The sequence below is a fragment of the Pempheris klunzingeri genome, chromosome 2, assembly GCF_042242105.1.
Source record: "Pempheris klunzingeri isolate RE-2024b chromosome 2, fPemKlu1.hap1, whole genome shotgun sequence".
Lineage (NCBI taxonomy): Eukaryota > Metazoa > Chordata > Actinopteri > Acropomatiformes > Pempheridae > Pempheris > Pempheris klunzingeri.
Genome location: NC_092013.1, coordinates 5092725 through 5106539, shown reverse-complemented (window position 1 = coordinate 5106539; position 13815 = coordinate 5092725). Strand labels below are relative to the sequence as shown.

Below are 13815 nucleotides of genomic sequence, written 5' to 3'. Positions count from 1 at the left end.
GCCCCATGCAGCCCTCATCCAACCGCCACCAGAAATGAATATACTTACGCCTACTTTCATACATGCTCCTGGACTGGGCCCAGATCTTAAAAGGGTCTGGTTTTCTCTGGATGGTCCCGTCTGCTGGGGAGTCCTGGGGCGGCAGGCCTGGCAGGGGCTGAGAGGGGGGCGGGGGAGCGACACTCTCCGCCAGGGACGGGTGTACGGGCGAGTCTGTGTGGGTGCTTCGGTGGCTGGAAACGCTATGCTGGGAGCTGTTCTGACTGTCCTTTCTTGACAACTGCTGTTGGAGAAGCAGATCAATATCATTTGACGATTTTAAATCAGCTGTGTCGGTGTACATGTGAAGATGGAGGCTGAACAGAGAGCTGACAGACAGGTGGAGACAAAAAAAAAAAAAAAAAAAAAGGGTAATTGCATGCTCAGCAGTCATAAGGCGAGAGGATTTGTGGCTGTGGAGGAGAGACGGTGGGATGAAGATTTGAACATTGAAGAATTTTGGATTTCACTAAGTTCACAAAGATTAAAAACTGCTGTTCCTTTGGGTAGAAGGAAGCAGAATCTAAGAGAGTATAATGTCAACTATTGTTGTGTTCAACACAAAGAATTATCAAGCTGTTTTATTCGGAGGATTATTTCAGAAGAAAAAAAAAAAGACCTCAATGCTTTCTCATGATTAAGTCATTCAGCTGTGAGAGAGAAAAAAATGAAGCTCAACTTACAAGGGTACATTGCCTATTCCTTTTGTTTAACAGAGTGGAATGTATTAAAAAAAGGAACTGCATCCCCTGCTGCATATGGAGAGATATTCACAGTGAATAAAGCACTTGTCGGGTTTGAAATGAAGAGAGGATTTTACTGGTGAAGCCAGAAATTTAAAAGTCCTCATGAATTGTCGCCAACCCCCCAATAACATGTGCACTTGAGCACCTGCTCACGGATTTGAGGGGAGTGGTACTCGAGCATGGTAAAGCACATACAATTTCGAGCTCAAATACAAGTACACTGTGAATACAAGTACGAATCCTGTCCATGCGCCTTGTCAGAATATCTTTCTATACAGTCCTATCTTCACCATTACTCTGCTGATTTAAAAAAAAAAAAAAGGAAGCAGCGAAGGGGAAGGGTTACAGTTTGAGAAAGAAAGGAAGATATTTTAAGACATTAAGAGAAAATGACAGCAGTTCAGTCTCTTCACATCACATGACGTCCCAGTACTTTGGATGTGGTGAACAAAATTACACAAGAAATGGGTGGAGGCAAGCGGCTTATCTGTTCTCAGATATCAAAGTGTTTGGCCTTCAAAGTGCAGCCATGTCTTCAATAAATTTCGACTCATTACTCCCTGAATCAGCCTCCTACACCTCTGCAATTCATGTTTATATTCATCAGCCTTGTTAGACATAAAAGAAGCTTGACGCTTTAGCGAGTGGATCCAGCAGGAATGCTTACCCTACCAGTGTTATGAGGGTAACCTCACTGGGTTGTGATCAATGGATTCATATAATTACTAACAAATACAGGCTGTGTGACGTGTTAAAGTCAGACCTCAGGACTGACACTCTCCCTAACCTTGACCGCGAAATCATTCTTTGGTCACTTTTATTCCATAATACAAAATGGTGCCTCCATCAGCCAGTGAGGCAGCATTTTCTGTTGTTTCTCTCTCAGCTTGAGAAGTCCGAACCCTATTCCCGTTTCAAATGAAAACAAATCTCTTGTTCTAGATGGATCTATTAGATTTGACCTTCTGCAGTCATTGTGTTCTCCCTCTGTGCTCCGGGACTGGTCTAATACATTGGTTTCTCCTGCTCCAATAACTTATTAAGGAGACAGAAGATGCGAAGGAGGGAGGGTGGGGGGGATGGTGGGGGGGATGGGGCAATGAAAACAAATCCTTGCTGCTTCCTCCGACTCAGCTCCTGCTTTGCCATCATCAGCAGGCAGCACTTTGGTTCAGTGTCTTGATGCATGACAGCATTAGCTGTCATCTTTAGTGTGTTTTGTTGCACAAAAAGCCTAATAAAACTAAACATTATGTTGAAACATCATGCATTAACACTGTTATCATTCTCAACTTATCACCACTATTATCTGCTATCAGACTGCGATACCATCACCATTATCATCTAACACATTATATATCCAGCACCAATACCACCACACCTCATTCCCCCAAACTTTCTCCCCGTCTAAACGACATCACATACCCTCCTAGTGTAATCTCTGTATGGAGGAGCCAGCTCAAAATGTTCCTGCAAAACAAAATTGACAAACACACGTTCAGTCAGACACTATCAACAGGGTCCCTCCGTAAATGCAGTGTACATCACAGGATGAGGCCGTCTCACAGCTGTGATCATACATTCAACTCTCACACTGCAAGCTTAGCACCCAGCGCGATGCGATCATCAGCGTGTTAGCAACCCAGCTCACGCTGTGCATCAAAGCCCCTCATCCCAGCCCCCGCTGTAGAGGTGGGGGTGCTGATGTGAAGCTACAGGGATCCACCCCCACACACCACAGCATTCCCATGTCTACAAACGGACCCACAACATCAGCACAAGTTACAACTTAAAGCGGAGAGATGAGGCACGAAAAGAGGGGAGGTGAAAGTGAGCCAAATATCCCTCTGAGCAATACACCGTGTAAATGGAGGACAGGGGAGTGAGGGATGGATGGGAGAGGAGAAAAATATAGGAAAACAACTCCTTACCAGCTTTGGGCTCTTCTTTGCAGGTGCCACCCCTGTGAAGCCAGACAGGAATGGGGAAAAAGAAAAAAAAAGGGAGAAGGTTACCAATGTAGTTTTAGTAAAACATCCATGTTCAGATAAAAGGTGAATGAAAAAAAAAAAAGGAAGAAAGGAACAAAAAAAAAAAAAGATAACGCAGACTCCAAAACAATGTCACAACAGTGCTGATCTAGCCCTCGTCTCCTTCTCCCTTCTTTCCTCTCTTTCCCTGCTTGGTTCCTTTGCTCGCCCATCCGCGGCTGGCGTTTGAGGAGGAAGGGAGGGGAGGGGGGTGCAGGCAGCGCGATCTATCTGCATCAGTGCCGCGGCCAGCGCTTGGCTTGACTGGTCCTGCGGAAGAGTGGGGCCAGCCCCAAGGGCTAACCCGATGCTCGCTAGACCCTGGCTACCCGACGGCGGCGCACGCTTGTGAGTGAGTGTGTGTTTGTGGGAGGAAAGTGAGAGTTAAAAGGAAAGGACAGAATCCTGGAGAGCAACTAAGCCAGAGAATGAAGAGAGAGGAGTGGAGAGGAGGAAAGCGAGATGTGCTCTGGAGTTCCTGGCCGTAGCATTACCCATGGAGAAGGAGTCCAAGATACTGAACATTAAATTATAGGCAACCGTCAGTTCCCCTCTTACTGAGACCATCTTCCTGTGTCCGCTGAGCGCCGCGCTCCGCTGTCGAAGGCTCCAGCATCTATAGGCAGTTGCCGTGTCCTCCCTGTCTCTCCCTTTCCTGCTGCCTTTTCCTTTTTTCCCCTCTCTCTCTCTCTCCCTCACACACACACACACACACACACTTTCTTTCCCTCTCTCTCTCACCTCACTGCACACTGTCCTCCCTCCCTTTTCTTCCCTCACCATCATCACCCTCCCTCCCTCTTCCTCTCTCTCTCTCTCTCTCTCCATTTCAGTCTCCCTCCCACCCCCACATGCTGGTAAACATTCATGCAGCTGCATGCACACACAAACACACACAACCCAATACACGGGCATCAGACGGCTTCGTGCACCGTTCCACACACAAATTGAGGTGTGCTTAAGCTATGACAGACGGGTTTCTGCGTGAGTGAGCGGTGACCAGAAACATCATTGCAGAAATATCATTAAGCCTATCACAGATGAGCACACAAAGACGGACAGACGGACGGCCAAAAAGCTAAAACAGCCTGTATCTAGCGAGGGAAATTTTCTCCTTAAGCACATCACTGCCCTCTCCTCCCTCTCCTCCCTCCCCTCCCTCCCTAGACTCTGCATGAAATAAACAGTTGTATGAAGTTATGGAAATGAGAATGGGAAAAGGAATGCATGAAACAAAGAGAAAATGCCAGACCCGTGGTGTGTATTTACATCTGGAATATTAAAAAAATGCAACAATGAGTGGAGTATGAACCACACAGACACCTCTGACATAAAACAGGAGTGTGTAACATGTGAAGCATGAGTAAGACTAGGCGGTGTCTGATCTAAGAAAATGGGCCACTATTGTGTGTCAATCCTTTAGGGAAACTGAGAGGATAAGATCTAACACACACACACACACACACACACACACATGCTCCTTTTCTATATCTCTCAGACATCTGGGTTCATTCACAACTGACAGCTCCAACTGTGTTGCGTCTGCAGCTTTTTTCTCCTCTCCTCTCCTCTCCTCCCCTCCCTCCTTCCCTCCTTCCCCTCATCTCTCTCCTTTTCGGCCCCTTTTTTCAATCAATGGGAATCATTCATTCAGGAGCGCATAACAATCACCTAAATCAGATGCCTCCGCAGATGCACACTGTCAATCCCGAGGTATTCTCTCTGGGCTAAGCATGCTGTCAGCCAAAGTGTCAGGCTGATGTTTGATTATCCTTCATCTATTCACTGCAACTGATCTGCTGCTGCTGTCCGTCAATATCTCTCAGCGAGCGCTCTCTCTCTCTCTCTCTCTCTCTCTCTCTCTCTCTCTCTCTCTCCTAGCCTTTAGATAACGCACACACACGCACACGCTCGCACAAAACGGATTTACCCATGTGAGCAATAAACAGACTCAGACAAAAGGTTGATTCAGGTCTCCGTAACTTACTGTACATTTTTTGTATTTCATGTTAGAGTCGATAGGGTTTTACTGTGAAAGCAATACTGCTAAATATGAGCAATAACCAAACTGTGAGGACTTGATGCACTTTGACAAATATTCATTAACAGATCAAAAAGGAAAAAGACACAACTGTGCACAGGTCAACGCTACATTGGTAAGCAGAAGCAGCTCTGTGAGTTTTGTGTGTTTGAGTGGGTGTATGAATGAAGCGCTACAGTGTGTTTGAAGCTCTTAGATCAAAAGGTATCGTGGATGTTTGGCCCAACCTCCAGTCCTAATTACATACAAGAGAGAGGAAAGAGTGGTTTTGCACAGGTGGGCGATCTCGGCTGGCCTGCACACTGTCAGCCTCAGAGCCTCCAGCTCTCAAATAATGGACCGGGACCGCTTGGGCGCCCCTCAGTTCAGTTTATTCTGCTTACAAAATCGTATAATATGTGGCAGAAAAATCATTCTTAACGGTGAATAATGAAGGACTGTTCAACCTACGGAGTGCTAAATTCGCATAATATGTGGTTTTTATGATTTATGATGCACCAACTGATCATTCGGAATTGTAATTAAGCCAGAATAACAAAGTATCCAGTATATTTGAGGATTGCAGTAAATTTTTTATTGAGCCTGACAGAATAACAGTTTTCACTGCCTAAGGCCAAACTCCATGAGTTTCGGCAACCACAACTTGTTTTCCTGTGTGTGACAGCCCCACAGCTGGTTACATCCAAATACTTTGGGTGCATTAGGACAATGCACAGTGGACTGGAAATAAGCTTGGGAGTAATACATGCAACTACATATATGGAAGCATTGACACACAGAATTAAGATTTGTGAACTGAAAAGAATTGAGCAAAAACTGCTCCCAAAGAAGCTCTGGTTTGGATTAATAGTATTTGGCTGAACTGGGCACAGGCTGACAAGAGGTACTCTACCCTCGGCTGAACGTGTTGTACAGTTCCCTTCAACAGATAGGAGCTGTAGCAACAAGCTGGCAGCACAGCAGTCACTAAATGGAAGCCATTACTAAGCAGATTATGTTGTCTGTCCACAGTATGCGTGTGTGCGTACGTGTTGGTGGATCTCGGCTAGGAGTGATGGCCTCCAACAGGCAGGTCCATCTGTCACCGTGGCGACGGTGCCTGGTGACCATGGGGAACTGACAGACGGTCTCCAAGGAGTGAAAGGTTCACATCAGCTGTGTACATCAGCAGCCAGGATGCGACTGCCATGCAGAGTACAGCTTTATTTAGCTTCCTGTAAGTGAGTGTGTGAGTGTGTGAGCAGTGAAATTAAGTGTGACGGGAGAGCACGTCAGCGTCACTACATAGACAGCAAAATGACCAGTATGCACGCATGACGTGGAAAAAGTAAAAAGAAAATACGATAGATCATAATAAGAACCATAAATAGAGACTGGCAGTGTTTTTTTTTCTCTAGCACCGTGTGCCTTCCTTCTTGTGATGGGGGTGAAATCCCCTCCTCCCACAAATGCACATATCCACCCAGAGGAGACCACAGCGCAGATTATCTGCAGAGCAGAGCATTGTCATAGAAACAAAGGATGGTGCAATGGTGGAGACTTACAACTCGCCCAATAGCTATAGAGGTGTGAAGACGCGAGAGATTGGTGGGGGGTGGGGGAGAGAGAGCCTTACCATGTCCGTGTGCAACAAGCAGTGATTCACAGACACAAGCCTCCAGCGAGCCAATAGAGCGGAGGTGAATCGTGGGCACCTAGCGGGCAGGCCGCTCCCCCCATCATTGCTTTTCCAGACTGCAATGCTGTTCGTTATGGTGCCATTGCAACGTTCAGTCAGCAGAATTTTTAATGCGAAGTGGGCAAAAATATGACGCTTCCTGCCCATACAGTGAATTGATTTCCTGCACTGGTCTGTGCAGGGACTCATCATCAACGTTTATCTCTTTCTAATGGGTGTGTACAAGACTGCCCGTATAATACAGGCCTTATGAATGTGCATGCTGGTAACTGAGTTTATTTATGTAGGTCATGCAGGTTCACGTAATTGTGTTTGTGCCCATCAGTGCGTGTCTTCAAAGAACACCGATCCATGGAGTGCTTTTTGACAGGAGGCATTTACAAGCTGTCGGATCACTTGCACAGCATTATTCCAATAAGAGCCATCTACTGTGGCAATGATCCACTTGGTGTTTTTACCCTCTTAAAGCTGCGCGTCCGTGAAAAAAACCCCCAGGAAAACAGACATATCAATCACTGTCTGCCTTCAAGGGTATAATAAATTGCCTTCAAACTGCACTTTAAGGCAATGGAGGGTAAGGCAAACAAACTTAAACAAGAGGAAATACAACCTCTTGTGCTTTAACACCATGGATGCTTTGTAGGTGAGTGCTCTTAGGCTTAGGCTTGAGTTTTCCAAGAAGCCATACAGATAATGTGAGGTCTCGGACATATCTTAGGGTGTTTAGCTTCCCATTCATTCAGAGGAAATATGGAAAGTAAGTGTGCAGCGGAGGGGTTCATCAAATACATTGACATTTGTTAAGCAGTTTATCACCTCATGTCTGTGTTAGTCCCTCAACCTGCCATTTGTCCGTCCGGCTGTGTGGGAGGAGAGAAAAGGTCCATCTCTCATTCTGAGAGAAGAGGAATGCGAGGCCTGATTGCCTGGCGGGGACTAATGTGTCACTGTATGATTGATGAGTCATGAAGTTGGGGGGGGGGGGGGGGGGGGAGAGAGGAAAACAGAGAGCAGAGCATCATGGGGATTTCTGCGCCGGTCTTTCATCATCTCTCAGATCGTCTGACATCCCTCCATACAACGTTGTCTTGTTCTCCCTTCATCCACTGAGACTATCTTTCCATCCATTTCCTGTACATGGCTACACAAGGACGTAACAGCCAGGCACAAATTACCTTGCAGTCATTGCAGCACCTGCCAGGCCTCACAAACAGCTATAAACAAACAAAAAAAAGAGACTACATCCACACTGAGACAAATGGGCTTCATTTTTCTATAGCTGACTAATGACATGAGCTGCTGGGCTATTGAGGGGCTGCGTTTCACAGATTCAACACCCAAACAACGTTTCGCTGACAAAAGGCTGTACAGCAGGTGTATGCGTCCCTGTAGACCCTCTAACATTTACACCTTCTTAAAGGGAACAGGGGAGAGGAAATTAGTGTCTGTGCTACAGCACGACATCAGGGGCCAAAATGAGTTATGTCAGCGCATCAGCGGGGGCACGAGAAGATAGGTGGGGGGAAAATGAGCACATTAGAGCAGTGTAATTAGACAAATGAAAGAACGATGTATCACAAAACACAGACCTGATTGAAGTAATAAATCATGCCCGTGTGCTTATAGGCAGTACATCGCAGAGTACAAAATGTCTCTAAAACCTCTGAGTCTTATATGCTTTCAAAGTCTCATAACCTGACACTCCGACCTGTGGGCAGTTCTATCTCTGTATGTATTAACTGGACCCAGAGGGTCAAAAAAGATTATTCGTAGCTAATGTAGCTTGCACAGACAAAGGAAATGAAAGCAAGAACCCTCAAATGAGATTCACATTGCCAGGTTTTCACACTGTGATCCACGAATCGCAGTCGCCCTCCCCAATGTTCAGCACGCTGTGGATGGTGTGGAATAAAAACACATGAACAGGTTTTCACACGACGTCACTTGGGCACATGCTCACACGCTGTGCGAGAGACAGTGGGAGGGGGTTGAGGGGGCACACTGTTGCACACAGCTGCCTTAACGAGTGTGTATCTTCCAGTCCTCAGGGATTGGCTCCCATCTTTATGTGGGCGAGCGGGCGTGAATCTACACACCAGCAGTTGGGGAGCATAGACAGAAAAGGGGGGATAGAGGCTTGGAGGAGGGGTGGATCTTCACCAATTAAGACAGTACCAGGGTCTGCATTCTGCATTTAATCTATAATTGGATGCAGAAATGTTCATGTTTGAGGCACGCACTGAGTGTGTGTGGATGCGTGGGTGTACATGCACAAGCGGTGTTCGCTCAGGGAAGGGGAGATGCTTGATGGATGGATGGAGAGTGAGAGTAAAAGGGAGCACAAGAGAGAAAAAGATGTATGTGTGTGATAAGCAAAGCTGACATCAGGACCCCAATTAGAGGCCAGCGTTCCTTGCTGCTGCTGGCGGAGCGAGCAGGAATGAGAAAGCAATGAGGAGAGTAAGAGCGGGAGAGTAATTAAGGCACCGTGTCTAGAACCTTGGTTTATGCCCTCATGAGTGTGACTGTGCGTGTATATGTTAGCAACACGTGTGACATGTGAGTGAGGCAGCGTGGGTGGGTTTTAGACTGAGGGATATGAACATATTCTCTCCAAAAGCCTTTTGTTCGATTACTAAAGGGGCCAACCAAATGTTACAAAGGCTTAGATAAATGCCTAAATAAATTACAGTGGCAAAAGCACCAAAGCTGTCTGATTAAAGAACAAAAAAAAAGGGGAAAAAATCTGACAAAGGCTTCAGTGCCTGGTTTTAGGGCTTGACAGCTTACTCAATACTCGGTGCTACGTATGTGCTTAAATGTGCAAATGGGAGACGTGCAGTGAACAGACTTTTGTTCTATTATTAAGCTGCACAAAGTACCAGGAAGGCAAGTCCAACTACAATACCCTCTATATCAAATTGACTTTCATATTAGTTTCCTGCGTTTGTGTGTTTATCTGGACCCTTCGTACCAAACCTTCAGTAGGATAAAACCTACCATGAAAGCCATGTAGGAATGCTGGTTCAATTAAACTGCTCCACATGCATCATCATCATCACCCACACCTTTGTCTTTCTGCTCAGTGCCATTCCCTCTATCGCAGTCATATCCGTATGTCAGCGGCTATCAAAGCCAGTCACTGCGTTTACACAAGCCCGGCTAAACTGCCTTCTGTTTCACTGACAGCCCATTAAGCCTCTGCCCATGATGAGGCTGTATCTCTTTATGGGCTTGTGTACACTACCACAACGAAGAAATGCTACTCATTAGCAGAAGCCAGTGAGGGTGGGTGGGGGTGGGGGGGTGGGGGGGGGAGTGGAACGGTTCGGTCTGTGTGTGTTTGGAGTGCGGGTGTGTTTCAAGGAGTGAGGCAAATAGAGCGTGTGACAACATGGAGAAAGAGACGCTGATACAAATTCAGATGGCGTCACACATGTAGATAGAAAGACAGAAAAACGGGGACTCAATGTGAGATTACAATGAGACTTGGTTGCCATTCATCTGACCAATTTCCCTTGACAGTTCTGAACACTTAACCCTACAGAGGAGATAAACTGTACACACACACACACACACACACACACGCAAGCACACACGCACACAACCTTTTAGTTACTTGAATTAATAAGCCCCAAAGCAAGCTATGGACAGTCTGACAGAGAAAATAGTCCAATTACTTGTATCACACAGTGCATTTAGAGCTCTGGAGGTCTGCAAATTTGAAGGGGATTGGAAGAAAATACCAAAATTCAATCATTTCAGTTTTATCCTCTATTCACAGTTGCTTTGTTTCCATTTAGTGCTTCTGTGCGACAATGATTTTCAATCAAAAACCACAACAAAAGCTGGGTGGTACACTCTGAATAGCAGCATTCACATGCTGGTGGACTGTGTTCACAGCACTGACATTGACCAACTGACACTGAAAATGTATGTTATGACAGTAAAACATTGGCTCATACTGAGGCAGGTAGCCAGGTGGGTGGGTAAAAGGCAAGCCAGCATGTTTGGTGGCATCTTTGACATGCGAGTACAATAAAAGCCTAAAATAAACTAGAAATGTTGTCAAAAAACAAATGCAGCAGACATAAACAGAAGGAAGAGAATAAGAACCTGGACAGGGAGAGAAACTGAGCATGTGAAAGACTGAAAAAAGAGGGAGAAAAATTCAGACTCTGACTAAACCTGAATTTCTCTCCCCTGTTTATCCATCTTTTCATTGCTCCTCAAGCCGCCCTTTTACTTTTCCTTCTCTCTGCCTCCTTTCCATTTCAAGACAGTTATAATGTTCTGACTGTCAATGCCATTCAGTTCAAACACCTCACTCTCTCTTCGCACTTCCCTTTCAGCCACGTCCTCAAATGTTATTTCAACTTTCTCTGCGGCTCCTTTTCTCCTTCCATTCCATGATTATCCCTCTACCTTGCCTTCTTTGCAATTTCTTTTTTGCTTCCAACCTCTATTTACATGAATAAATAAATATGTATGTCAATAAAAAGCTGCCTGTGTGTTGGAACAGCCTATAAGGCAGAAGCCTATTATCTTATGCCAACAGCATCAAGCAGATTCATAAGAAAGGTTTGCTTTGTTTTGAAATACTTCAAAACATATGGGCACATAAATCAGAAACCGCCAGACAACTTGACACCTGCTTCCTCCATCTTCCTCATCTCCATCTGCTCTCATCAGTTACAACGCAAATGACGAATTCACTGAGACGACAAGCAGACATAAGGAGAGATCAGAGTCCACTCACCTCTTTGCACCAGCATGGTGACCTCACTGCCTTTGGGACACTTGCTGAGCAGGTCGACCACCTGGTTGTGCGACATGCTCTGCACGTTTCTCTTGTTCACCTCCACGATGATGTCGCCCTCCTTAAGGCCACGGCAGCGGGGGTAGTCCACAATCTGCTTGACTCTCTGCCCTCCGCCTCCGGGGCTATCGGCGATGGTGAAGCCGAAGCCCTTGTCTCCTTTCTCCATATGTACAGTGATGAGCTCTGGTTGTGTTGCGATGGATGAGGCCAGGGTGACCACGTCGCTGGGGTAGCCGTGCTGGGAAGAGGTATCAGAGGCCACCTCTGCCGAGGGGCTGTGGGGTCGGGGGAGGCCGTTTAGCGGCGCCCCGCCGTTGGTTGAGCCGTTGTTGTTCTGACTGCCGTGGCTGGACGGCGAGTCATAACTGTTGGGGGCCTCCTGGCCGTTGACAATAATGGGCTCCTTGTTGTCGAGAATGGCCACTGAGGTAACCAGGCTGGTGTTGGGGTCGTCGGGGTCAAAGGGCAGTGGGTAGCCACGGCACAGCTCCAAGTTGACCATGGAGCCAATTGGGATGGACTGGAAGATCTTCACAACTTGGGCATGGGTGTAGCCAAGCACGCATGTGTCGTTCACGCTCACGATCACGTCACCTTAGGGGGGGACAATTGGGTAAAGCTTGTTTTATTTGGTATGTAATAATAACTTTCACAATACTTAAGGAATTCATTTATCAAAGCTCTTTCATTTACCTTGCATGCACACAATCGCCATTTAGGAAATGAAAGTAAAGCAATATTCAAAAGATGCATTCCTTCTTTGATACATTAAGTAAGCCTACCTGTTTCCATTTTGCCATCGAGAGCAGCAGGTCCATCCAGGACCAGGCTCTTGATCTGCAGGAACTCGTCTGGCTCGTCGCCTCCCACAACTGTGAAACCGAACCCTCGACGGCTCTTTTTCAGCTTGGTATTGATGAAAGTCCCCTTCAGCTCGGAGCGGTTCCGAGTAAAGAAAGGCTTCCCTCCTGAACACACAAGGACAGATCATTTAATTTGGATCAAAACTAAATAAAGCAGCTTTGTCTGCATGTCATCATCTCTGGACTTCTGGGCATTTTGTGCTTACTGACGTGGAAAAGCTTCTCCTCAAAAACATTAATGCTTATTATTAATCTAAGCACACAGCCAACCTTTACCCTCGGTAATCAGTGCAACCACATAAAATGAGTGTAACAGCTACTGGCCATGGTTTGGTGACCACCCAGCGGGTGTCTCCTGGTCCGGTGACAAAACGTGAATCAAAACAGGCTGATTATAATAAATTGATTAATTGGGTTAAAAGGGAATTGGAAAGACGAGAGAGGCTGCATGTGCTAGAAAACGGGGGTAATCCTCCCCGTAGAATCCCACCTCCTCCAGGCATCAGCCACTGACAACCTCAAAAGAGTGCTTTGATTCTGGGATCGAATGTAGATCTAGTCAACGGGCAACTACATTTGATTTCATTATCTATCGTTGTTTCCAGCCGGAAAAAAGCTGCTGTTTATGACTCTTATAAAAGGATCTTTTACCAATGCTGTACCTGTGCAGATTTCTTTTTTACTTCACATGGTGCAAATTTAATTGCAGCATTTCAGCTTCTTGACTATGGTGAATTTTTCACTTTTAATGTTTTGAATTCAAAGATGCAACAAGAGGCATCAGACTTCCGAGTAATGACATCAAGTGCCAGCGACATCCTCAATTCATGAAGGTCACATGACAAAAGCATTTCTGAGAGAGAAGTTTCTGCCTTGGTGACAAAACAAGACAAGACATCTCTATCATACAACACTGGTTGTGAGGATCTAATTAACACAGACACACATTATTTCGCAATGGTCTTAAGTCATGAGAACTGTTAAAACACTGCACTCCAAACCCAATTACTCAGTCATCCTTTTCCTTCTCACTTCACCTGCCTCATTATCTGGCATTAGAGATAAAACGAAGAAAGATGTGAGATGGAATGAGACGAGATTAAAAAAAAAGGGTGAGGTATTGATCCAATGTTTTCACTGTAGAGAACAGGGAACAACAGTTGAGTACAGTGACAAGCTGAGCTCTAACAGTCTATTAATAGACAATGATGTGAGCCAAATACAACAGAAAATTACTTCACACAAATAACTTTACACAAATGAATGAAGAGATGTTGGCAGAGGTGGAGGAAAGAATGAAAGCAAACATGAAGAAGGAGGTAGAGAGAGTGTAGAGAAACAGCGGATTGTGTGCTTAGTGACCTGCAGTATCACATTAGGTTGTGTCAGTGCTACAGCTTATGCATTCAATGAAAAATGCATTACCCTTGGAGTCAATTGGTGTCCTTGTGGTGTTTTTGTGGTGTGTGTGTGTGTGTGTGTGTGTGCGAAATGCCTTTGAATAGCGTTTTTCAGAACCGGGGAGATGTAACAAAACTGTGAACATAGATGGCGGCTTTATCCACAAGGGATGCAGAGATGTTAGAACAGACCAGG

At 45.7% G+C, this 13815-nt stretch overlaps 1 protein-coding gene across 1 annotated transcript in view; it reads right to left on the bottom strand.

The window, feature by feature from the left end:
* LOC139208647 (membrane-associated guanylate kinase, WW and PDZ domain-containing protein 1-like) overlaps window positions 1–13815 on the bottom strand; it is a 128541-nt gene that overhangs the window by 18333 nt on the left and 96393 nt on the right. The window contains exons 11-15 of the mRNA XM_070838374.1: window positions 12139–12324; window positions 11294–11950; window positions 2717–2748; window positions 2211–2255; window positions 49–283 (exon numbers count right to left, since the gene is read on the bottom strand). Coding sequence (XP_070694475.1) covers window positions 49–283; window positions 2211–2255; window positions 2717–2748; window positions 11294–11950; window positions 12139–12324 — 1155 coding nt within the window. The remainder of the gene's footprint in view (window positions 1–48; window positions 284–2210; window positions 2256–2716; window positions 2749–11293; window positions 11951–12138; window positions 12325–13815) is intronic.